Source organism: Typha angustifolia, chromosome 3 (genome assembly GCF_048772165.1).
Source record: "Typha angustifolia cultivar Huaian chromosome 3, ASM4877216v1, whole genome shotgun sequence".
In the NCBI taxonomy this organism is placed as follows: Eukaryota; Viridiplantae; Streptophyta; class Magnoliopsida; order Poales; family Typhaceae; genus Typha; species Typha angustifolia.
Genome location: NC_133241.1, coordinates 585271 through 610379, shown reverse-complemented (window position 1 = coordinate 610379; position 25109 = coordinate 585271). Strand labels below are relative to the sequence as shown.

The following is a 25109-nucleotide window of genomic DNA, read 5'->3' as shown; positions in this document are numbered from 1 at the left end:
AGCTACGTGCTCTCATGCTACCACTCACTCTCTCTCCTTTCTTTCTCAATCTCACTCAAAGCTTGAGAGCTTTTCTTTCTTTAATGGCTTCCTTTTAGGGTGTAATAATGATTAAAAGAAAGCCAAGGGGTTGTGTTCGTGTTTGTGCTTGCAACTCTCTGACACTTGTAGTAGGAGACCAACAGACAACACATTCTGACACACTTGCTATCTATCTTTCTTTCTTTCTTCCTTCACTTTTGTTCTTCATTTTGTTCTTTTATTAATAAAAGCTTGAGAGAGTTCTTTCAATAGATTAGATTATAGTGAATATGTGCTTTAAATATTCTTTATATCTCTATTCTTTAGATCAAATTAATAATAATTTTTAAATTTAATTTTAAAGAAAAAGAGGCAAAGTTGATTACGGATTAGCAACAAATCTCTCCGCTCTTTTTACCTTCGTTTCCTCCCCTTCTTCTTCTTCTTCTTCTTCTTCTCTTCCCCTTCGCTTTATTCTCGTGCCGACCTTTTCTTTTCCTCCCACTTTCCTCGGTCTCCGCGCCTCCCCAAGCCGATCCGACGGCTGAGCCTCAATCTCGACAAGTGCATCGAGATTTGTGGGAGGAGCGAATTTTAAATTTGAATTTTGGAATTTAAGTTTGCGTTGTGCTACCCGACAAGGGGGAGACCAGGGGAGTTTATAATGCACGGGTGCACGCAGTGTTCTCTCCCTTTTTTTTTTAAATTTTTTTTTAAATTTAAATTTTGTATAGTTATTATATATAGCGTTATTGAAAATAATTTATATCTAGCAAAGCTAACCAAAGTTATATATATATATATATAAATAAGTTAAAATATAGGGGGTTTACTGATAAAATTGGGCTCCTCTTTTCCTGGACACTTCGCGGGGGCCCACTATGGTGGCTTTCGCGCGGCGCGCTGCTCCCACGAGCCGCGGACAACGCCGACACCCATAATTCCCTCTGCCTTCCACGTGCCGCGCGCGTGCGCGTTTCAGCCGGCTCCCACGAAACGGACGGTTTTCACTTAACGGGTTAAACCCGCAAAACCTCTGTATATATATGTTCATGAAAATTTTATCAGAAACACCCCATGCTTGATTATATTGCTGTTCACATCCTATATATAAAATATTATAAAAAATAATTAAATCACCAGTAAAGTAAAAAACTATATTTTAATATTAAAATAATAGTATATTCTCTATTTCTTTAGGTAGAGTAGAATTAACTCTGATGAAAAGCAAAATAGAAGAGTCTAAAAGATAAATATTCATATTAGTAAATAAAGGGAAAAGAAGAGGTGCATGAATATAGTCGTACATAAAATAAAAGGAAGAGAGGGGGTAAAGTGAAAAAGGTCATGTGTGTAATCTTTTTAGGATAGCGGAAAAAATGCATGTTGGCCCTTTTTAGTAGGGAGACTTTATATGTAGACCCCCGGGCGACAACAAGGACGAGAACAGCCGCTATTGCCCAACAATTTAACATCCTTCCCCTGTGAAAGGCTGCACACTTTGTCGCACAATTTATACGTCCCATGATTTTATACTATTTACAACAAAGTAGGTAACTTTAGAATTGGAGAACAATAATCAAGCATGCCCAGGAATGAAAAATTCTATTGAAGCCCTCAAAAGTGTTGGGATGTCCATGGATGACATAGGAAAGTGTGAGACAAAATATTTCTCGAGGTTCAAAACGCAAAATTCTCACACAGCTCGGCACTAATAAATTAAGCATTAAATAAAGGTTGTGGATCGTAGTATACGTATATCTCAACCCCATTTCTTTGCATTTAACATCCTGTATAGTTATGAATTTATTCCATCAGAATTAAACTTGTTTTTTCGAGAGGAAATTCGTAATATTATGGGGACTGAAATGCAATTTTTCTCTACGTAGATTTATTTATTTTTATCACTTCGGCTTGGGGTGACGTCTCTTCCCATTCTACCATTCTCTCGAACTTTTATCTTCTTATTTCTTTTGCCCCGGAATGCCCCCACCCCTGTCCTCTATAAATACTCCCCCAACTCATCCCCATCTCTCGTCAAACTTTTCCTCCAAAAGGCAACAACACCCTCCTCCTCTTCCTCCTCCACCAGCTCCGGTAAGAATGCAGTACGAGTCGGCGCCGGAGTACTGGTACGTGCGGCAGTCACGTGCAGACCCCCTGGAGCGCGTGGAGCGGCTGGCGTCGGAGAGCGCCGTGGTGGTGTTCAGCCTGAGTACGTGCTGCATGTGCCACGCGGTGAAGCGGCTCTTCTGCGGCATGGGGGTCCATCCCACTGTGTACGAGCTCGACGAGGACCCACGTGGCAGGGACATGGAACGCGCCCTCGCCCGCCTCGTCGGCGCCGCCGGCCCGCCGCCCCTCCCCGTCGTATTCATCGGCGGGAAGCTCGTGGGGGCCATGGACATGGTCATGGCCTCCCACATCAACGGGACGCTCGTGCCCCTCCTCAAGGAGGCCGGCGCCCTCTGGCTCTGATTGCTTTTCCTGGGCTTTTTCGTCTTTTCAAAGGTATAGAGAGAGAGAGAGAGAGAGAGAGAGAGAGAGAGAGAGAGAGAGAGAGAGAGAGAGAGGGGATGGGGAGGGCTTGGTGGTCTTTTTATACTACTCCCTCCGTTTTGGGCACCGATGTTTGGGGTAGTAATTAAGATCGGAGATGAGTGAGTGAGTTTGGAGTGTGTTTGGAGTTATAATTCGGTTTGATGGTTAGCTTGGTGTATAGATATCAAGAACTCGAAAGGATTAAGAAAAAAAAAAAAATTGTTGCTTCGCATTTTCCATTATAATGTCCAAATATTCTTTTACCAACTAACTAACTAACTGTTCGAGTGTATTAACTGCAACGTATGTCCATTTTAGGTAGGTTTGGGTAGTTGTTGTGGAACGTTAAGACGAATGCTTCGTCACCACGTCGAGCTTCCAGCGATGGCGTCAGCGACGCCGTTTCCGAAGCTTTTCCGTACGACGGAGAAAATTTTTTCGGCGTGGGCCGACAAATCTGTCGGTCCAACTCATGACGTCTCGCCACGTAAGGGAGACGAGGAAGAGTGAGGCAGTTGGAGCCGTCACCGCGTAATCCGCTGCGGCGGAGCGCACGCGAGCGCGGATCGCGAAGCCAAAAAGCGACCGTGACCAGATTGCGCCACGTGTCGAACAAAGGTCGTTTGAATAAACAAGTAATCCTTTGCAGTAGATCACGGGACAATCTTCCTGGATCGCGCCACGTGTCGCGAGAGGGGATCGCGAAGCTAAAAAAGCGACTGTGACGAGATTGCGCCACGTGTCGGACACGGCCATCTGAGCAGCAACTAATAAACAAGTAATCCTTTCTAGTGTATATAGATCAAAGGACAATTTTTCTGGATCCGTCTAACTGCTAACGAGAAGTTTAGTAAAAGGGCGTCATCTTATCGAGTTTATGACTATTTTAGATGATAGATAACTTATGGCCGCCACGTAAGCATTTTTACCCAGTTTTGTTCTTTTTTAAAGTTAATGAGAATTGCTCTACGAGACACTAGTTTTATTCAATAGTCGATAATATTTGCTTATTCTATGCGTGCCAATTTATTTATTTATTATTCATGAGCCCGAAGGCTAGATATGAGTTTGACAAAGAACCAATCCTTCTTAGATACAGAGACATTTTAGATCCTACCGAACTTTTTACTGTTTAGTCTAAGCTTCAAGCCATATGCGTCGCCACCAAGCTGTTCTTTTAAGCTAACCGTACTGCTGAGTAGTCAACCGAATCGAGTCAAGCCACCAAACTACCAACCACCAAACAATTTTTCCATAATATTATTTAGGGTTGGAGTTAAACTCATGACCTCCTTGGTCATAAGCAAAACACCTACCAACTCTAGTAGAGTTGGTTAGTACGTGCCAAAAATCTCTCAAGAAAAATAATTTATATTCAATAAACTTCCTGATTTAGAGAGACTTATCATACATAGACTCAACTAGTAGAGTAAATAAATTTGTAACTCATCAAGTTGGGTATATTGTTTGGTAGGTACACTAATAACAGTCAAAAACTCTCATCTTATGTTATGTAGGCCACTGCACCAACGGCCGTATCTCTCAGCAGCCCAAAGAAATTTAAACATGGCACATTCGAAGATTGAGAAGTGAATCTCTTGCTCACCGCTGGAGAATGCTATCAAAATTTGTAATGTACATTCACTGGGATAGTAAGTGATGCGGGTGCATTTTGAGGACTCTTGGAAGTGTACAACAATGCCAAGGCATGCCCGGAAACTGTTGCATCACATGCACTTTGAGTTCTGGCATTGGCCGAGGATGTGCAAGGTTTGCACATGATCTTTCCTAGATTTGCAAAATGATTGGAGGCTGCTCTCGATGACCTCACCGGTACCCGTGAGGCTGATGCCGTACGCCAGTAATCTTTGTATGTCACGAGAAATAGGGCTCTGCCACTCACCGTCCCACCATGCCGGTGGGAGGAGGGGTGTGAATGCACATTGGTGCGGCTGATGGCGGCAGCTCAAAGGTCCGGCGAATCTATTCCAGATGTGACCCCAGCCAATCTGATTGCTGAGACCATTGGCTAACAGGTTACTCTGAAAGCTGCTGAGGAATGAGAAGTTGGAGCCTGCAGGATCTTCACCTGGTAGATCAGAAGGTTGGTTATCAGCTTACCTAAGTTATAAAGATGTGAACGGGATGAGTGTAGTACCATGCCGATTGGCTGCAGCTAATGCTGCAATAAACTGAGCATAGGTCGTTCCTACACGGCGGTGCGCTCCAGAAACTACAGCATGTTTGGCGCGTGATGCTAGAAAGAAATCCACAAATGCTACCCATCTTGGTGCTGGTCCCCAGTCCTTCACTCTAAAATTTAAGGTCTGAAAGAAGAAACTTTAGTTTGATTGTGTGAACTGTTCTGATGAAATGATTTCAACAAAGGCAAAGGTATGCAAATTCATAGCAAAGAGGAACTATTCAGCACATCACAGTAAACATGACCACTTCAATAGACGGAGAAAGCATTCACCAGATGCAATCAATCATTCATAAATCTCGCACCAAACTTTTAAATGCTTACAAGTCGTTGCCTGTTAATATCCTATCAGGAAAAGTCAAGGACAAAAATTGTGACCGCCTGTCGTCAACTTAAAGAAATCAGGGTGGAAATCCCTGGGTAAGACAGTCAAAAACAAGATATGCTTGACGGTAGACTCACAAGGCCAGTTGGACACACTAGCAGAATGATGGAACCTCTAACAAATGAGTGGAGAGAGTCTATTTCATCAAATCTCAGGTATCAAAAGATCCCAGAATATAAAATGGCATACCTGGTATGGTTTGATTATTCCAGAACTATTCCCTTCAAACAACTCATAGTCAAAATAAAGTACCTGCATGGAGAAGTAGAAAATATATGCTTAATTTTGTCAGAAAGCTAGATATTGATTTTATGCAATAAATAGTCTCCTGATAAACAAGAGCTTGAGAGTACTTAAAACAGAATAAATTGAACAAAAAAATATATTTGATCAAACTCATCTACCTCCGCAAAATCAGTGAGGTACGGTGTAATCTCTCTAATAAATGAAGGTGTATCTGAAACCAAAACCACTCGAGGTCTTGAGCTTGGTTGGTGAATACCAGCGAGGGCTCTCTTAATACACTCAACAGCTGCTTTAGTTGCTCGTACAGACCTTAAACCACAAAAGAAAAGTTATACTGAACCATTACTAGTCATCATAATCCAAATGAGTCTAATACATGTAGTTGAACATGGTTCTGATGGAAGTCAAGAAAAGGAAATAATAATTCTCTAAAAATACCCAACACTATCTTCCAAAATATTTTCAATAAAGAAGAGATCAGATCTTTATTGTTGAGAAAAGGTCAATGCTTCACCCAATTTCATTGCAGAAACCATTAAGTTCTGCCCATGGGAATAAAATACTTACTTCCTCAAAGAAGAGAACAAAACCTAGGAAAAAGTGCTTCTATTATAGCAGGAGGCTGAGTTACTCACACACCATCAACCCTTCTCACAATCTTTTTCTATTAAACTAAAATACACTAACTAAACTAAAGGGAGATGTGATTTTATCCCGAGTATGAACAAAAGTATTCTCTACTTCTCATTAATATCACAAATCTACTAAAAGCACAATAGGTAAATACTAAATAGACTGAGGGCTAGAATAGCATGTATTGAGAAGGATCCAACTAGTGTGACTCAAAACAGCACGAAGTAAACAAAACGGAAGATTATTTCATCTGTTGATCCTTTTTGAAGGATCTTTCAAGAATGAATAGCATGCATAAGCAACTTACTACAAGCTATAGGACTTGAAAGCATGACATATGCACTTCAGATGATTAAAAACATTCAATCTAATTCAAGAGTATTTTCTTATTTGAAATTATTCCAATTTTAACCTATTTTTCCAACTATTACTTCTGTTGTATTGTTTGTTCCTCCCTCCAAAAAAGCCAAATGGACCGAGTGGATATATCTCTAAATAAACAGGGAGATAAGGTAAGACAAAAGACGGAGGCAGAAAAGCGCTGGCGTATAGAAGTGCACAAACAACGACACATTACAGAAATACCCAGAGATGTCCCTCTGACAGCAGCGGCAACAGAGGAGGGGGAAGTAGAAGTTATTATCTTAGAACAACTACCTGTTGCTCAGCATGCGCATGTGCAACGCAATGTCTGGATCTGCACCATTTAGAACCCAATTAACAGCCTCTATGATTGCTTGAGAAGGTGATATTATTGCTCTCATTAGCTCCCCAAACACATTAGGCCTAGATTGAAGAGAGTCCAGCTCCCCAAAAAGAATAGAAGCTGATCTCCTCATTCCGGAATGTACATTCTTCAAAAAGAACTGAATCCCAGTTGCATCTGTTGTACCTTGAAACCTGCCATTGTATATTAAAAAGTGATTTGTTTATTTCAATTAAATACCGAGCAGTTTTTCAATGTCTGGCAGAAATAACTTCTCTCTTACTATAATATCACAAATAGGTCAGAAAGAAGAAGCTAGTGAACAGCTCAGGAGAATAAAGCCAATAGGAAAAACTAGAGAAAAATAAAATCATATGCATTTAGCCATAAACCAGTGTTAGTCAGAAAGATTATGCAAGAAACTCATAAAATACCAGCAGTTATCTTTAAGCACAAGAAATAAGAGTTCTTGGGTATGTGATTACAAACTATAGACAGAAAATTTCTTTTCAGCATACTAATGACAATTGGCAAGTGCATTCTATCATATGAGTTCTTTTCTGCTGATAAAATAATTAGCCTTACAAACTTAATTAAGAGGTTGTAGAAGATGAATCTAATTCAATCAGGATGAATTCCAAGTAATTTGCTGAATAGTTCCAATTAAGACTCATAAATGCCGAGCTAATTTCCAACTTACTATGACTTGATATGCTGACGAGATCTAACATACACAAATTTCAACTCTCCTACTAAATAATGAACAACTCAATATGGAATCAAAGTTTTTCTTTATGTTTCACTCTGCTTACGCTAGCAGAGGGAAGTAACACATCTTCCCCCTGCAGAGCATTTCCATCAACAAAAGCAAATCGAAGAATTCTCAGAAGAACATAATAGACTTTCATAAAGAAGCACAAAAACATGGCCTATTCTATTGAATTGTTCTATTTGGCATCAATGGAAAAAAGAAAATACCATGTTTAAAGAGTAGCACATGTAGATGTAAGGCTCCAAGTTTTGAAAAAGAAACCACCAGAAATAGGAAGAAATGGAAAAAATAATTGTGATTTTTGGAAAGCTCAAATGACTATTCCACTTCTTTTCTTTTTTTCTGTTTCAGAAACAGTCATCCCAGCAACTTCCTATACAATCCTATAAAGCATGCAATTAGAACTTACCAGATAATGGGATGCTTCCAAAGATTCCAATCACTGCAAAGAACATTTGTTTCCCTTGGATTTTCAAAATTGTCCACTCTAATGTTCAGGTTTTTGCCATACTTTCTGGCACAGTCATTCTTCCTCCATAAATGCTTGACCTCTCCCAGAGTAAATGAAAGGTTGGTATAAGAAATGTACTCTCCAAAAGGATATAATCCCCTGCAAAGAAGATTCTATTTATCAACATCACCTGCAGCGGAACTTTTAGGTCACAAGAAGCAAACTCATTGGCAACATATATGTTTTGCAATAAGAGAATGATAATTCCAATAATTAGGAGTATTTATCTGTACATACAAGAGAACCTAAGATAGTACCATCATCTCTGTACATTAAATAAAGCCAAAATATTTCTCAAGAAAAATAAACAAATGCAGATATTTCACAAAAACCACACAAGTACTAAATAATGATTCCACTGCAAAAAATGATACACAACTTGAGATAGAATTATATGCCTGGTTTGCCCGATGATCAAGGACCGATTTAAAATAACACTTAAGGCTGCTGCAGTTAAAATCTTGTACATTTCATTCCCAAACCCTGCTTCTGATGCTTTCCCTATCACAAAGCCTTGTCTGCAAAACTGGTGTGCAGTAAGCTCTCGAACTCTGGCAGCTCCTGACAAGTTAATTAAACAAGTAAACATCGAACTCCCTACCTACTTCTGGAATCACAGTTTACCTACTCAAACTAGACTGCTCGTTGCATGTTCTGAATATACGAAGTCATTCATTTCATGCTTTCTAAAATTCTGATGTCTATATTATATGTACACAGTGATAGATATGCTGAATTCAGTCAAATGGTATAAATGGGAAACATGTGAAAGTAAGTAATATCCGGAACTCTATTATTTCCCAAAGTTGCAGTTTGTTCAATATCTGCAAGGCTTTACAGTTTATATTTTGTATAAGGTATTGCCAAAACTATCTACATCTCACTTGCCAGAAGAATCTCAGCATTATATAATCAAGCACTTCCTTTTTCCATATATGATGAACGACGTGGTTGACTGAGACTAATAACATTAACACCTAACAAACAAATGGAATTATCACGAAATGGTAATTAAAGATCTTCTAATTGAAGTAACAATATTATCATAGCTCTAAAGTTGACCCATTTATACAAAAAGTGGTGCCTTGAATTAAAAATAGTGCGAGATAAGTAAACTAAACCAAGTTCAAAACGGCAACAAGAATGAGTGATTCTCCACACAACTGGAATTTAGCATTCATAACTAGGCGGTTACCATGGAGATCGAAGTGGCGCTTGATGACCTCCCTAACCCTTAAGCTTTCCTTCTCTGATCCTTTGGCGAATGCTTCGCCCATCTCCTCCACGGTGGCGCAAGAAGCCCTATTACTCCCTCCCACCTCCACCTCCTCCTTCTCGTCCCCTTCTTCTGGAGTTTGAGGTTGGACGGGGATATCCTCGAGGCGGCGATGGAGGAGATCATCGGCGGCGTGGGAGGGGAGTTTGACGTGGGTGGAGGAGACCCGGACTAGGAAGAGGACGGCGGTGGAGACGGCGCCGACGAGGAGGATTGATCGGGTGATTCGGAGGAGTCGGTTACGCTTCCGAGATGGAACGCCGGCATGGCCCATGGCTCAACTGAGAGAAATCTTGGGAGTGAGATCGGATCGGGGTTTTCAGACTCTCTCCGCAAATTTGCATTTAAAGACCTTTCTTACACTTCTTAACATATAACGAATAATCCGGGAGCTAAAACAAAAATATTATTAATACAGGGTGTTTTCAGAATATAGTCTTTTTGAAAATCCAAATTATACGTCTCATCAAAATGCAAATTTGTTAACCGAGAGTGTCTTTTTAGAATAAAGTGCAAAATATAGGACTTAAAATATAAAATATTGAAAAAAGATGGGATGTCCATCACAAATTTGTGAAAATATAGGGTGTGAAATGTAATATTGAGGTTTTTACCACGGTCTTTGCACGTGCAAGTACAACCTAGAACCCTTGCAAGAACCCTTCTCGACGACGCCCATCTCCGCTTTCGTTCTCCGTCTTCCCCAGAGCGAGATGAGCGGCGGTTTCCTGGGTGCGTTTTTTGGGACGCGGGCGCTCGAGGTGGTGAAGAGGAACAACTCCCCCGGTCTCCTCTGGAAGCGGATCAAGCTCACTACCACCCGCAAGGCCAACGCCAAGAAGCGCCTCCGGCGCCTTTGGCAGGTGAACCCTAAATTCTTCCGTCTCTAGGGTTTGGGTAATCCAGTGTATGTTGCTGGAATTTGATGCTTGCTTACGAGGCTTACCGAATACAATCGAATCTCGATTTGTCCAATCTTCTGGCTCTAGTTAGGTTTCGTGCACTTATTCCTACAAGATACGGTAATCGGGTGATTTATGTGGAATGGTGGATTCGATGCTTTCTTAAGGTATTTAGTCAACCGAGATCGAGTCGTGATCCGTGTCTTGCGTAGTAGCTATGGTGCCGTGCTGCTTTAGAAGGCAAGGGAAACCTTGGAGTCGTCGATCTTGTTTGATGTTAACCTCCTTGGGGATTGTGGATATAATGATGTAGAATGAAGGATTTGGATTTATGTGTGGCGACAGAGAAATGAGGATTGCTGAAGCTAGTGGGGATGCAGAATGTGCATTCCATACAAAAATTGATTCTCACAATTGAAGTTTTTGATCAGTTTTGTGGACATTTATGTTTAGGTACATGTATATAGTGAGTTTTCTAGTTTGGCATTAGCTGCAAATTTAATTTAGTTTGATCATAGTTAGGTAGTGATATCAGACATAAACTTGTAGACAATTGAATGTTTGATGAAGAAGCCCTCTACTTATGGGAGGCCCAACATGTGGCAAGGATATTGAGTTATGGGCAATGCTATTTATAAATTAAGCTCTGCATTCTTGTATATTGAGTTTTTACTACCTAGCTAGAGTTATGGCTTTATGGCTTTATGGTTGTAGAAGATAATCTGTCCTTTACAATGCCCTTCTTTACAAGATATGAAGTTAACTCAGTGTCTTCTGGTGCTTAGCTACTTTTGGCAGTTCTTTCAATCATACCTATAAGTAAAAGGGAAAAAGGATCCTATAAAAGAAAATTGCAGAATGGGCTAAAAAGTCAAATCAATCACATTGTTGGTGCCCTAAAATCTTTTGTGTGTGATGGGTGATATTAAATACCCACTGACATTTAAGAGTTCTTACTCGTTGAAATCCACAAAAGAAATCTTTGAATTGAGGTATTGTATTGGTCGATCTGGAATTTTGGTGAAGTTAGGAGAAAACAATAAGGTTTGGTTGATTGTCAAATTATTTGCATCATTGAGCTTATCTGCCAATGATATCTAAACAGATACAACCAACATCTCTGTGTTATACAATTTTATTCTTCTTTTCTGATTTTGAGATTATAACTTAATAGTACAAAGTGCATTTGGCTAACATGTATTATTTTTTATAATTTAATGTTTTTGTCTTTAACCTGATTAATATCAGAGCTGCTAGTTTCAGCCCATTATCAGCTAGGCAACTAAATAAAGCTAGTCCAAGGAAAAAAATAAAATGGTCGTAAGTTATAAGGATTAGATATAGCAATATGAACTCCCTAAGTAAATACTGGTAAATCATGCAATGGACATGAAATTAAGAACATGATGGTGAATTTCATTCTAGGCATAAGGGTGAGAGGCTTGAGGGTATGATAGAAAAGATAGCTATATAAGGAGAAACATGTGAAAAGCCAATTGGAGGTTAAACACATGTATGACTCAAAATAGTTGTGCTGTTATACTGAAAGTCATTGTTTTCCTCAATGTCCATGTCTGTTGCATTGGGCAGCCCTTTGATTGGCTTTTTCTGATAATAAAGTAATTTATGTTGTAATTGTCAATAGTGATCATAGAGGCAGAAATAACTTGATACTAGTGCAGAGTATTTATCATGTGGTTCGCAACATTTTTCCTGTGATAAATCATGACTGGAAATTTCATAGAATTATATATTATTTAAGTTTCACAAGGACATACAAATTGAACTTTTGAGGGGTTTCTTTATTTTGCCTTCAAATAATCATTTGTCCAAGAACTCTAATTTGCATCTTGTTGCAGAATGAGGCAGTTTTGAGGGCTTGCACTGAATCAGAATCTCAGAAAACATCAAGCACTGCTTCTGCAATTGAAGGAAATCAGTAGCCTGTAAACCACTAGTCAATGAGCTTAAGACTTTGATGAGCCACCAAGGGTTCACTTTTCTGCTTCCAGTTATAGCGCACTATCTTTCTGTGTGGCTTTTAAGTGAAAAAAGGAGTGCTTGTCCTTTGATCAAGAGGACATAGAATTTTTTGCTATAATATATATCTCTGTTGCTGGCTTCTGGTTTTTTCTGTTAAAGCTTGTTACTTCCTAACTTCTCTTCTTGCTCTGAGTTTTCTGTTTGTTTGTAACTGCTTCCTTATTTATTTAAATTCTTGTGATGTTTGGCTATCATAAAATCAACTGCCTTGGTAGTTGGTCCATAACATGCTGCCTAGTAGTTTATCTGAATATTTCCTCTGTGAAATACAGAGTTGATCTAGATATTATTTCACTTCATATGGTTAATGTGAGATCTTCATAAATCAGTTGGTGTCGTATGTTTCCGGTATTTCTGTATATTGTGGTTAGAAACTTTGGAATGCAGAACAAAAAGATTGCTGCCTCTAGGTAGTCTTTTATACTCATTACTATGCTTGCAATAGCCATCCATGTATGAAGAGGTCTTCTTTGCCAAGAATAGATAGTTTCAACTAACGCCCTTGTGACCTGTCTGATCAGTGCCAGGTTTCTGGAATCTCGACATCTTATAACTTTTATGCTAATGATGTTGAATTGCTGATATTTTCTCCAGTTTTAGAGTACATAACCTTTTCTCTGGTTGTCAACATTATTACAATAGGTTAGATGTTTTCTGGTAATTTTCTTCTGTTTATTTTTCAGCTATGATTAAATTTGTATAAAGTGAGAAAACTTGCCAAAATAGGCATACAGTGAGTGTTGCTATATCATTCTTTATATTACAAATATTTAGAGTCTGCCATATCAAATCTATTTTAGACTTTTGAGCTGTTTGGTGCCATATTCCTAACTATGAGATCTCATGACTTACAAATCAGTATGCCCAAGTAATTTTTTTTTTTATTGTGGATCTTTATCTTTTATGTGGCATATCATAGACCATTCTTGAGAATTGCATCAAGGATTGCCAACTTATCTAAACCACATCTTTGATATATTTTCTGCATCTTTTTCTCAATTGATGCCCACTCCCACCTCCTTGTCTATATGTTCATGTTAGGTTTGTTCTAATTACAGCATGTGCTGTACAAATCTAGCCTCTACTTCCTTCTTTGTTTCATTTCTTTGCTTGCTTGCATAGGGGGGCATCTTTATGAGTTGTTCACATGCTGGGTAACTGCACAATTCCAACTGCCCAGAGTCCCCACTGTCCTTTCAGTGATCAAACTACCAATATATTCAACTCTCAACTTGATCTCCTAGAACATCAATGATGTCTTGCTTTTCTTGTTCTTCTCAAATTGCTCATCAGATGGTGGTTAGTTGACGCATTCCACAGGTTAAACAATTGAAAAGTTCTGCTATGCCTGCCGGCCCACATCATGGATGACGAGAACATCCAAGTCAGCAATCCAACTACACACTCCTGCCGGGTGTAAACGGGTAGATCGAAACCCTGACAGCCTAACCCGTTTTCATTTGATCCTGATTTTGTGGTACAAATTTGTTTTTTTTTTGACATTTGAGTTTTTATATTTATGCATCAATTCATGATTTTTGGCTTATTCTTTCCTAGGATTGTATGCCTGCATCTATAATAGGTGCTTGGTGTATCATGATAGTGAGCTTGGGTTTTTTTTTGTTCTGTTATCGGGTTATCGGGTCATCTTTTCATGGTCTTTGTCTATATTTGTTGAGGGTGACTTACCTTTGGAATGGTCAAAGTAGGGAACAAGGGAGCTTTCATTGAATTTGGAGTTGAGAAAAGAAGCATATGTGGTGTCGTGAACGAACTTCCCAATCTTTTAGTTGGAGTTGGCTGATGATCCCAAAGCTACACTCACAAGAAACTTTGGTCGGCAGTTCCTTTTCTATTTTATTCTCGTCAGGCTTTCTTTATTTTTACTGATATGAGGTGGCACCAATTCTACACGTTTTAATCTTTTTAACTTGCTTACCTTTCCATCCTCCTAATCATCCTATGTCACTTTTGCAAAGTTTTCGTGTCTATTGTGGTTTAAATCTACTACTCTTTTGTACTGTCTTTAGAGTTTAGAATCAAGTTCTTCATTTCCAAGTAAATGTTGAAAGATATATAGAGTTAGAAGCAGTTACAAGGTAAGACTCTAATCTTAATAGTCAATAAACTCATGTTTAATATATTGCGTTGATCATTATCATCAATAATTACTTTTTTTTGTTGTCATTGTTATTGACTAATTTCCATTTGCATGGTATAAGTACAAAGACATGAGGTCCCCACTAATTAAGAATTAGGCTTAAGATGAAAGACTTTGTTATATATGGTTGATTGCCAGTAACAAGGAACTTCGTGTGTGTCATCTTTTGCATACTAATGCACTGCCCAACACTACTACTGTTTTATAGTGCCGTCCAAGAGTAAATATATCTCAAGTCTATGGAGTTTATGGATCTATCATTGTCTTACTCGTTTAAATTAAACTATTTGGAGAATAATTATCCATTCCATAGGGATAAAATTTCTTAAAAACCTTTATTTATATCTTTTGTTCTGAGATGTGTAGTTTTCATATGCTTCCACTATTGCCTCTGCACTTGTGTTACTTTCTCATTTATTGTTTATTTCTGACTGCCCCCACGCATTAATTAGGCTGTCTTGGATTAGAGAAACCTGCCAAATTATATTAATGCTTTCGATGTAGGAGTTCCATCTTACACACTGCAGCCCATTGTGAGAGCATTTATATCATTGTTTCAGCAAGTACTCCATCCTATTAAATTTTTGGGGTCTGGTATCTGAGTAATTCTATACTTTTAACATTCTACAAACACTTTTTTGATGTGGCATCCTTATGTCCGTTTACATATTAATGGAGATAATGATGCCATGTCAAAAGTATTTGTAGAATGTTTGTAAAGTGTTTGTAAGTTAAGTTAGAATAGTTTAGGTTCAAAAGCAATTTCCATTGTTGATCACCTACCTAGTTTCTTTTTTCTTTAACTGCTTCATGGTACTTAATCAGCCTATGTTTAGTACGTAGATATCTCTCCTCCTTTATCCTGTTTGATTGCTGTAATAGAATAAAGGTGGAGACTTTATGAATTCTTTTAGAATAAAAGTTGGGGACCTATAATAAGGGAAAAGGATGGTAATTATCTTTTCTTTTTTCTACTTCTTTTTTATTTTCGATTAGAAGAATAAGGATAAATTATAACGATACTAAGTTGGAGAAATTAGATAGAATTTTATTTCCAAACTTAGTTCTACAGATAAACCAATCAGTTCACAACTTCCCGCTCCCTACTGAGGAGTCGTTTTGTAGTTGTATGCCATGAAGCCAATACGAGTGAATAAGATGGTGGAATAACCTCCTGGATAAGAAACCCTCTGATTTGTCATTATCCATACCAATTAGACAGGGTTAGGCAGGGGGTTTATCCTCACGTATATGTAGGTTTAGTAGGCTTCCTTGAGGTTAATCGACAAGTGGAGATTAAACTGACCATTGCTTGTATTATAATGATAGTGATTTAGGTACAATTGGCTGAATATGAGAAAAATGTTTATGGTGTAAGATGGATAATCCTTGTAGGCTACCTCATCGATAACGTATAATTTTGTACCGAAGCCAACAAAAGTGGTTCTAAACTAAACTATTATTGTCAATTTCTTTATGTTGATGTACTTTTCCTTGTCCTAATCATAGACTAATCTTTAACTTATTCATCAATATAAGTGGCTAATAATATAGGGAATGTCCATCAAAGCAGACATAGTAGGATCATTAACTCGTTGTAATTTCTCGAGGCAAATCCTTAATCGTCAGAGATTGCTTCATTTTTACGATGTCCAGACATTCGGTTTAACAAACCAGCACATTTAAATCATGGGTCTTAGTCTGATGTGATGTGATCCTCTCTCTCTCTCTCTCTCTCTCTCTCTCTCTCTCTCTCTCTCTCTTGTCAAAGCAAAATCTATGCAAAATATTCTTGACCAAGATGTGTTTGTGTCCTGGGCCCAGATGCCTTTGACCAGCTCTCGTCTACTCTCTCTCTCTCTCTCTCTCTCTCACCACCTCATTTCTTTTCTTCCATTATAATTACATTTTCTTTTATAAAAAATATCCAATGTATTTAATTTATTTTTTTATGTAGACCTGTATACATACATACATACAAATTGAGTGATAAAATAATCAACCTTTTTCTTTCACAAGCCACGTAGGTAATGTGTGTTTGCTAAGTTCTTATTATATATGCAGTCAGTCCTCTTTCTTCTCATCTGCACATTGTGCTGCAATATTTATGTCGAGATGTTGGAGAGATAAATTAATGGTTGCTCTCTTGTATCAAACTAACTTTGGTGATTAGAAAAAGTAAGAGTCACAAAGAGTATAGATACAAATTTTTCCTAAGCTCAAGTTTATTCATGTTGGGATTCCGAGTTGGAAAAAAAAAGAAGAGGGAAGAGAGGTGGGGGATTGGGTTTTTGATACATGTGAGCAAAGAGCTCTCTAATTTAAGTGCTGCTTGTTTCATCTCCTCCACTAGACTCGTCGGAGATCTCCGTGACACAGCTCGAATCTGATACGGATGGGGATGAAGGCCTTCTTCGCATGAAATCGATCAAGCCCACATGGTGTTCGACCTCGGGTTCTTCCATCTTGGTAGCAGCTCTCTTCTTCCTAAAAATGCGACAGAGCACCCAACCACTCTGCAAACAAAAACCCAATCGTTTAGGACTCAAAAAGATAAAAAGGATGCCAGGAAGAGAAGCGAAAGGGGAAAGCTTGGAAGGAGGGAGCAAAGCTCACGTGGAGATGAGCGAGGCGGTACTCGTGCATGACCCAATCCGTCCTCGTCCCTCTCGGGGCTTTCCCTTGGTAGAAGACGAGCGATCTCCTCAGACCAACCACTTGGCTGCACCCAGAAGCGGCGAAGATTTCCTTCTGCTTCCCCGTTGCCTTCCAGTACCCGGATTTCGCCAACCTGTTCGACCTATTGCCTCTGAGAAACTTCGGCTCCCTGAGGTTGAAGAAGTACCTCTCTTCTCCACACCCACCTAAAATTATTCATCGGTTATATAATTTATCGTGGTAAAATAATTAGACGGTCACTTATTAGAAAGTAGCAGCAGTAGAAGGGCAAAAGGGTAGGACTTTAAAGTACTAACCAGGTAAATCCCAAGGGTTGTACTTGTAGAGCTCGATCTCCGGGATGATGGCACAAGGCAATGGCCATGAGAGGACCTTCCTCTTCAGGTACTGGGAAACCAACTCCTCATCAGTTGGGTGGAATCTGAATCCCGGAGGTAGCCTCGTCAAGCTCGGCTTATCCATGAACCAACCCGAAGAGATCACCTCACTTCCTCTATTGTTTGTCAACGAGTTTTTGAGCTAGCTCCTATACCACCTTTGGGTCCAAATGGGCCGCCGGACTAAGAGAACCCATGTGCCATTTTCCTCTACGAATGGCTTCAGCAAGAGAGAGAAGGAGAAGAGGGGAGAAAGTAGAGAGATGGGTATCTACGGAAGTAAAGGTTAGGGGCTTTATAGCGAGGTTGCGGGTAGAACGCGACGACTCATGTGGCGTGAATTAGACTCAAGCATTTCTTCTCCTCTTTGACGCATTTAAACAAATGCGTGGTGACCGAAATATATTATTAGAACAAGGAAGCAGAAAAGAGTTTCTTTAAATATCAGGCAGGGGGGGAGGGGGGGGGGGGGGGGGGGGCGTGTTTTGGGATCTTATCACAAATAAAAATATCAGGGGGGTTGTGTAGTAAAAGTGCACACGCGGTATGGTGGGGAAACGGCTCCTCTTGGGAGGAGCAGTCGTAGGGGAAACGTACGGGAGTTGAGTATGTACAATGACGTAAATGCCCTTACTTGTACATGCTATTTACCAGACAAAAATGACGGAGCCGGTCTTTGTCTCGGGATGGGTATTTAGTGGAAAAAAAAAATGGCGTCACGCTTACAGCTGGAGAGCACCAACGCCTCCTTTGGACCAGTGATCGGACGAAACTGCCCTTCGCATCTACCGTTATTACAAAGGTTTCTTTTGCATTTATTCCCTCCACAAACTTCTTAATTGTAACTCTATCCTTCATTAATTTAAAACAAAATATTCTCGTCTACTATTTCACAATTAATATAAAAATTTAGAATCTAAGGTGGTATTATTTTCTTTCCTGTAGGGGGCAGAGTTGTAATTAAGTTAAAGAATTGCCCCTTGGGACCCACATGTCTCCACTATGATGGAAGAAGTTGAAGCAAATGACAAATTTGCCGCCTACCAAAGAGATTTTCCCATGATTCGTAAGTATGAAATTAAGGAAGCATAATTTTGGAGGAACTCTCAAATGGCCTAAATGCCCTCCATCACACTAGGAAACTAAAGCGAAGTGTCGTCCCTCTAGCATTTGACCTGACAGTGATAAAATTCTATTCAAACTTATTATTATTATTATTTAATTATAATTTTTATAAAAATAAAAGGAATAATATAAATATCTTGTTAGTATAGAGGGGAGCCACTAAGGGTACTAATGCCAATAAAATGTTGTGGGCTAGCTTTGGGCATTTGACTTTGTATGGTTGTTAATTGACGTAAGGAGAAGGGAAACTAAACTGCCTTTCTTTTGCTTAATTAATCGATATTATAATAACGTGAAAATAGACCATGAAAAAGGGCAAACAAAGATCATATTCTCAAATAATTAATAAGTATTCTCATCCTCAACTTATGTATATATATATTTATATATTTATATATATGTTTTTGATTTAATTATTTTTATGGTCAAAGTGGTTTGCGTGTGGGAGTTGAAGACGGTTTGTACCTTGTTGGAGTAAAAAGAGAGGCTCCAAAAAGGTGCAATTATTGTGCTTTATGTAGGGTTTTGTTTTCTTCCATTTATTTGCTTCCTTCCTTTGGCTTTTCCTCATTTCTTCTATCCACTAACTATTTACAAATTAAATGAAGAAGAGAAGCAACACCATCTCCATCTCTTGGGCTCTTCAGGCTAATTATTTGTGCCTTGATTAGTGTTTCTTTAGATTAAAATTTAGTTTAAAGGGGTTAGAAGCACTAAGAGGATTGAGTGGTGGAATGTTCTTTTTAGCTTCCTATTTCCTACTCTTGCCTTGTGAGGGGAAGCAATGAGTAAGTACCACATGGGTGGACCATACCTAATTACATATTTGGGGACATTAATCTAGATTAGCATTTTGGATTTAATGGATTTGTAGTTAGGGTTTTGTGACAAGAGTTGTTTTGCCAATTTTAAATTCATAATCCAAACATTTATGCTTGGTTTATTGTTTATAGGATATTTGGAGCATAGTGCACATGGGAAAATTCCACTAACTTTGAGGGTTTCCTATGAAACCCACCTATTAATCATGCTTTACTTATGTATGTATAGAATATTTTTATAGCTTAATTAACAATTGATCGCCACTTATTAGTTGGTAAACCATAAGGTAATTCGTGTTTAGTGTTATCCACGTTCTTTATTACCTTTTGCTTTTGCTTTATTTTATTTTATGAATAGCTCGTACGCTTGAAATTCCATTCATTTCAATTATATTTTATAAGCTTCGAATCATATGAAATAGTATTAAGATCTAAATGAAATAACACCTAAAACACTCAGAGCAGAATTCACCAACTAATTGTAGCAACTATCTTCGACGCGCATCTTACTGCTAGAGCTGAGAGAGGTTGATACGGCGAAGCTGATGCTATGAGAGTGGCGAGGAAGGAGAGATAGATGCAGTGAGGATAACGAGTATGATATGAAACGTGTAATGAAAGTGGCAAGCATGATAGAACCAGCGAAGTTGGTGAGGAAGAAGAGAGGATGATGGAGTGGATGGTTGAGAAAGAGACAATAGATTAAGGGGCGAAAAATTCTTCGATAAGATTCTTTTGTACCGGGAAACAAAGAATAGACAAGTTTTACTTATCATTTACTAATGTCTAAGATTACTGTCTAAGAAGAAAAGATATATACAATATTACTCTCATTTCGTTGCATCGATATTGCTGGCAACCCTTTATTTATTTTTTTTTTCTCTCCAAATATTTTGCAATAACTTATTGGAAATACACATGATTACCCAAATGACTCAAATGAGCTTTGAATCATATGCTATTACTGTGTTCAATCAAACAAATGGCCTTGACTTTGAAGCTTTGACTTCACATATGGAGAGAGCTATGAATACATCTAACAAGACTATTCAAATGTGCCAGCTTTTGGGCCTGGGCACATCTTGGAAACTGACAACCATCTTGTTTTGGTTGGCTTAAGTCTATGGCTGAATCAATCAAGCAATCTTGATGTAGTTGAAGAAGCTAAGCAACAGTTGTAATGGGAATATAGTACTCTACAATAAAAGAAAAGAAAATATTGACACAACCATCTTGCAGTAGAGAATAGAATGTTTCAACCACTGGAATACCAATCAATCAAGAGACAAAACAGTTGCAACCAGTTGATTTTGAACTATAAAGTAACAAATATATTACTCTCTGCCCAATTCTCTCCTACACCCAGAATTCTAATTCCTCTTGGAAGGCTACTTTTGTCATTATTGGAAAAGAAGAGGTTCAACATATATATATATATATATATATATATACACCCATTCTTTCTTAATGGTTGGCCTGGAATTGTGAAGTGGACTTGGGAGTAATCTTATTCTCTTCTTTCTCTTTTGCTTTCTTTCTTTCTTTCTTTCTTGGCCTCCCTTTGAGAAGCATCCAAGTCTAAGCACAGGGATGAGTCAAACTCCAAGTTGCCCATCTCAAGGTGGGCTTCAAAAAAGTTTGGATTCTTGCTTCTGTGGTTCATATCATGAGCAATGTTGGAAGAATCCTTAAATTTTATCCTTAGAAGAAACACACACTTTGAATTCAATTGATGGTGATGGTCATCCTAAGCTAAGCTAGGGTGCCATTTTTCCCTTCATTAACCTTTTCCCCTAATTTTTTGTTTTTGATTGATTGATTTATGATGTAATTAACAAGATATCCACATCTTCTTTTGCATCACAAATAGCACCTTGGATTATTTCTGAAGGCAATAAAGAAAAAGAAATCAATCTACCAAGGATTTACTTGTCATTTTAAATGAATTATTGTTGCTTTGCTGATTGATTACTGCCTAATTCCAATCTTAATCTTTGCTCATGTTTTCTTTTCATCTGAAAATTAATATGTTCTAATTAGGTATGGTCTTCAAACAAGATCAAAATTGAACTATTTGCATAGTTAATGGGCTTGAAAGGTTAAAGCCCATGGGCTAATGTTGCCTAGTCCAATAATTAATCTTCTAATCAAAGTTTTCATGGCCCAAAAATCCTATCAGGAGACCATTAATAATAGTAGATAATTGTGAGATTAAAATGGAGTGATTTCTGAGATGGGCCTATACATAATTCTCAAATATTTGAAGTGGAGATAATTAGGAGATTATATATGTGATCAAGATTTTCCTCACTAGCATATTAGTTCCCCCTTACAACAATTAGTATCAAAGTCGATGGTTTAAAGATCATAAAGAAAAAATATTAAGCTATTTAGTGTGATCAATTTGATAGATCTCATGAATATGTATCTCTTGCGAGACTGGCGTTTAATTAGGGCTAGTTTTAACCAGGGAGTCAAAGAGTTTGGAATTCGTCGGCAGACACGACTGTTTAATAAACAAATTATTTAAATTATAATTAGGTTATTGAGGTAATAAACGACTTATAATTTGAATCCGATTATGTTAAATTAAACTCATTTAAAATCTTCGAATTCAAAAAATTACCACCCTTAATCTATGATTAAAGAATTGATAAAAATGGCAACAAGTACCGACTATCAAATTAGTTAAGAATGTAGAGGAGTTAAAAATAAACTACTAAATTTTGTTTTGGTATTATTTTTTTCCTTCCTTCTTTTCTTGCTGCAAATTGGCAACAAAAGGAAAGAGAATTCCCACAAGAGAGGCAAAAGTTTTAGGATATTTAATTAAGAGGAGCATTATCTGACTTTGATCACCACTAATTACTCAGAATTAACAATAGTACTCTCAAGGTTTAAGTGTTAATTACTTAATTAGTTGAGCCCTAATCCAAGTACCAACCATCATGTGCTCAGGTTTATTGGTGGAGGGAAGCAGGAGAACTGAAACTAGTGTTTGTTCCTCGGAAATCGTGCATCAAAAAATAGAATTATATATATATATATACAAAAATAAGATAAGGAGAAGAACAACACTAAGAATCAAATATTCGACAATAACTCAAAGAATAAACAACTTAAATCTTCTACTAACTAGAAAATTAGGTTTAGAATTTAAGGTTCAGAATTTGTCGGAGTTAGATGTTATGACTATATGTATATTTGTTGTAACCCTAAATCGATCGGAGAAGAATCTCTTCTCCGAGAGAGTGGTGAAACTTAACAACTTTCTCTTTTCTGTGGATGTAAGCAGTTTCCAGACCATAGAATCCTAAGTGCACAACTCGAACTAGATCAAAGGTCTAATCGTTTAAGAATATATTAACTCTTAATGACTTTTAAGATAAGATATTTAGCATTTTTTTTCAATATCCATGGTGTGATTGCCCCAGGCATTATACTTGGCCTTGTCTTAAAAATTGAGAGCCTAGTGTCTGGATCATTCATTCCCAAGTTGATCAAATTTTAATCATATCTCTCTTGCATTAGCCTTTGATGATGAGAGGTGATGATCAGATGACCATGCATGATAAGGTGCATCAGGCCATAAAAGATAACCCTAATCTTTGGAGGATAAGGACATATAAGCTAATTAAAACCTTGAGATAGGCCTCATCCTTTGGATAGAGAAACATTTAATTCCACAAACCCAATTAGTGGATGCATGGGTCATGAGGATCATTAGTATTAATTAGTAATTACATCTCATTTAATTTGGGACAATGGCAGACAGATGGGAACCTCTTTTAGGGCAATTTAGTATGCAATTTGCTAAGCATATTCTTTTACCTTTGATCATCTCCTCACACAAGGGACAAATCCTTTCATCCATGCATGCCCTTCTTAATTAAGTAGATTTGGGAGTTAATTCTTTTAGTACTTATGTTTCACCTTAATACTGCAAGACTAAGTAGTTGGGCAGAAGACTCTAACCTTTAATTATATATTTAAGAGTGTCGTGTATTTTAACCTAACTCCGAGGTTAAGTTCAATTAATAAAACTAATATCGTTCGCATTCTCTGTAAATATTTAGTAAAATATAAGACTTGCTAAGCTTCAATTACAAGAAATCAATCAATATGAACATAATGGAGGTTTTATATGTGATCTAATTAATCTATAAGATCAAGATTTGGAGCATTAAAATGATTAATTAGGATATTTAACAAGCAAGAAAATTGAACAATTAATCTCATCTATCCAAACCATATGATCAAAACAACATGCCATGTGGGAGAAGAGTCCATTAATTATTGATAACCAAACACCAAACTATGTAGTCAAATTTGTACAATTAATTTGGTAGCTTTTCTTTACAAGAATTAGATATCATTTAAGCTCTATATTTTGCTCTTATTATCATTTACACGCTACCGGATGTATATTACTATATTTATTAGATTTAATTATGTTTTCATCTCTTGAGATTAGGCAAATTGTATGTTTTTATATTTTTTTTAAGGAAATTTTGTCCATTTCAAAAATTAAAATTTAAAATTTAAAATACCGAAGTTAGTCCTCTTCTGAACTTGAGGAGTATTACGATCTTTAAACATATACAATCAAACTAACTCATATAGGGTGCGAATTATAAATTTGAGAAATTTATATATAACACCTTGCTTTATAAAGTAATTATGATTTACACCTTACATTTTTACTATTTAGCTCTATGATTTAATGAATATGTACTGAAAATATCCTAGATTAAATATGAACTAACACCGTCAGAATATTCCGTTAAGTAGAGATATTAAAATACCTTTATTGTTAAAATGACAAAAATGCCCTTAGTATGACTTGGTTGATGGTATTTTCATAATTTTTTTTAGTTTAGTTACTTTAACTCAGAGATTTAATTAAATTTAACTAACTTATCTAACGGCATAGTGTTTTCTACACATATTCGTTAAACTATATGGCTCGATTTGCAAATAGTGAAACCGTAGGATGTAAACCATAATTTTATTTAAAAAAGCAAGGTGTTATATGCAAATTTCTCTATAAATTTTTTTAAACCCTAAAAAGGAGGAGGAAATTATAACCTTTTTGAGTAATTCAAAAGTTAGAGGGAGGAAAGAAAGAGAGAGAGAGAGAGGAAAATTGGGAGAAGCAAAGGTGGTGATGGGGAATGGAGGAAAGCCATGGGAGGAAGTTATTAGGGTTAGGGTTTCATTTCAAAGGCAGAGGGGGAGGGAGGGGATATATGCTAAGTTGGCCATGCTGACGTGGACGAGCGGCTAAGAAGTGTGAGGAGGTGATCACGTGAGACAGCATGTCCTCTGCCCAGCTTTCTTCCACTTGTTGTAACGTCCATAAAATAAATATATACTTAACAACATTATACTCACCTGAATATTAAAAAATAAACTTATATGTATAATATATATATATATATATATATATATGTGTGTGTGTGTGTACCAAAGTGTGTAGATAATTATGGGCATAGAGTTAATTACGTTTGTAGCCCTTCATTAGTGCTAATTAATATGGCATAATTAGTTGTGCTTCTGGAGTGCAACATTGCCAAATACTACCACCTCACCAAATGAATGGTAGCCAACAGCTAGCTTAAGCTTAATTACCACCCCTCTCTCTTCTCCTCTATAAATAGCTACTCCTCACCTCTCTCTTCCTCCCAAGCTTAACCTCTCTCTTTGA

General features: G+C 37.6%; 4 protein-coding genes across 4 annotated transcripts; 2 read left to right on the top strand and 2 right to left on the bottom strand.

Moving 5' to 3' along the window:
* Positions 1-2059: 2059 nt before the first annotated feature.
* Positions 2060-2598, top strand: LOC140758310 (glutaredoxin-C3-like). The gene has a single exon (XM_073094415.1). It carries the CDS (start codon positions 2125-2127, stop codon positions 2497-2499), a length of 375 nt encoding a protein of 124 aa, XP_072950516.1. The 5' UTR covers positions 2060-2124; the 3' UTR covers positions 2500-2598.
* Positions 2599-3930: 1332 nt separating this feature from the next.
* Positions 3931-10042, bottom strand: LOC140758251 (uncharacterized). Its single transcript, XM_073094347.1, has 9 exons — positions 9909-10042; positions 9214-9575; positions 8417-8579; positions 7917-8117; positions 6687-6929; positions 5555-5705; positions 5340-5402; positions 4721-4889; positions 3931-4651 (listed from the first exon to the last, which is right to left on the bottom strand). Exons 2-9 carry the CDS (start codon positions 9566-9568, stop codon positions 4290-4292), a joined length of 1707 nt encoding a protein of 568 aa, XP_072950448.1. The 5' UTR covers positions 9569-9575; positions 9909-10042; the 3' UTR covers positions 3931-4289.
* LOC140758253 (uncharacterized) lies at positions 9939-12320 on the top strand. Its single transcript, XM_073094348.1, has 2 exons — positions 9939-10157; positions 12056-12320. The coding sequence occupies exons 1-2, from the start codon at positions 10008-10010 to the stop codon at positions 12137-12139; spliced, it is 234 nt and encodes a 77-aa protein (XP_072950449.1). The 5' UTR covers positions 9939-10007; the 3' UTR covers positions 12140-12320.
* Positions 12321-16597: 4277 nt separating this feature from the next.
* On the bottom strand, positions 16598-17832 carry LOC140780153 (NAC domain-containing protein 83-like). Its single transcript, XM_073125540.1, has 3 exons — positions 17376-17832; positions 17017-17264; positions 16598-16916 (listed from the first exon to the last, which is right to left on the bottom strand). The coding sequence occupies exons 1-3, from the start codon at positions 17539-17541 to the stop codon at positions 16722-16724; spliced, it is 609 nt and encodes a 202-aa protein (XP_072981641.1). The 5' UTR covers positions 17542-17832; the 3' UTR covers positions 16598-16721.
* Between the last annotated feature and the right edge of the window lie 7277 nt (positions 17833-25109).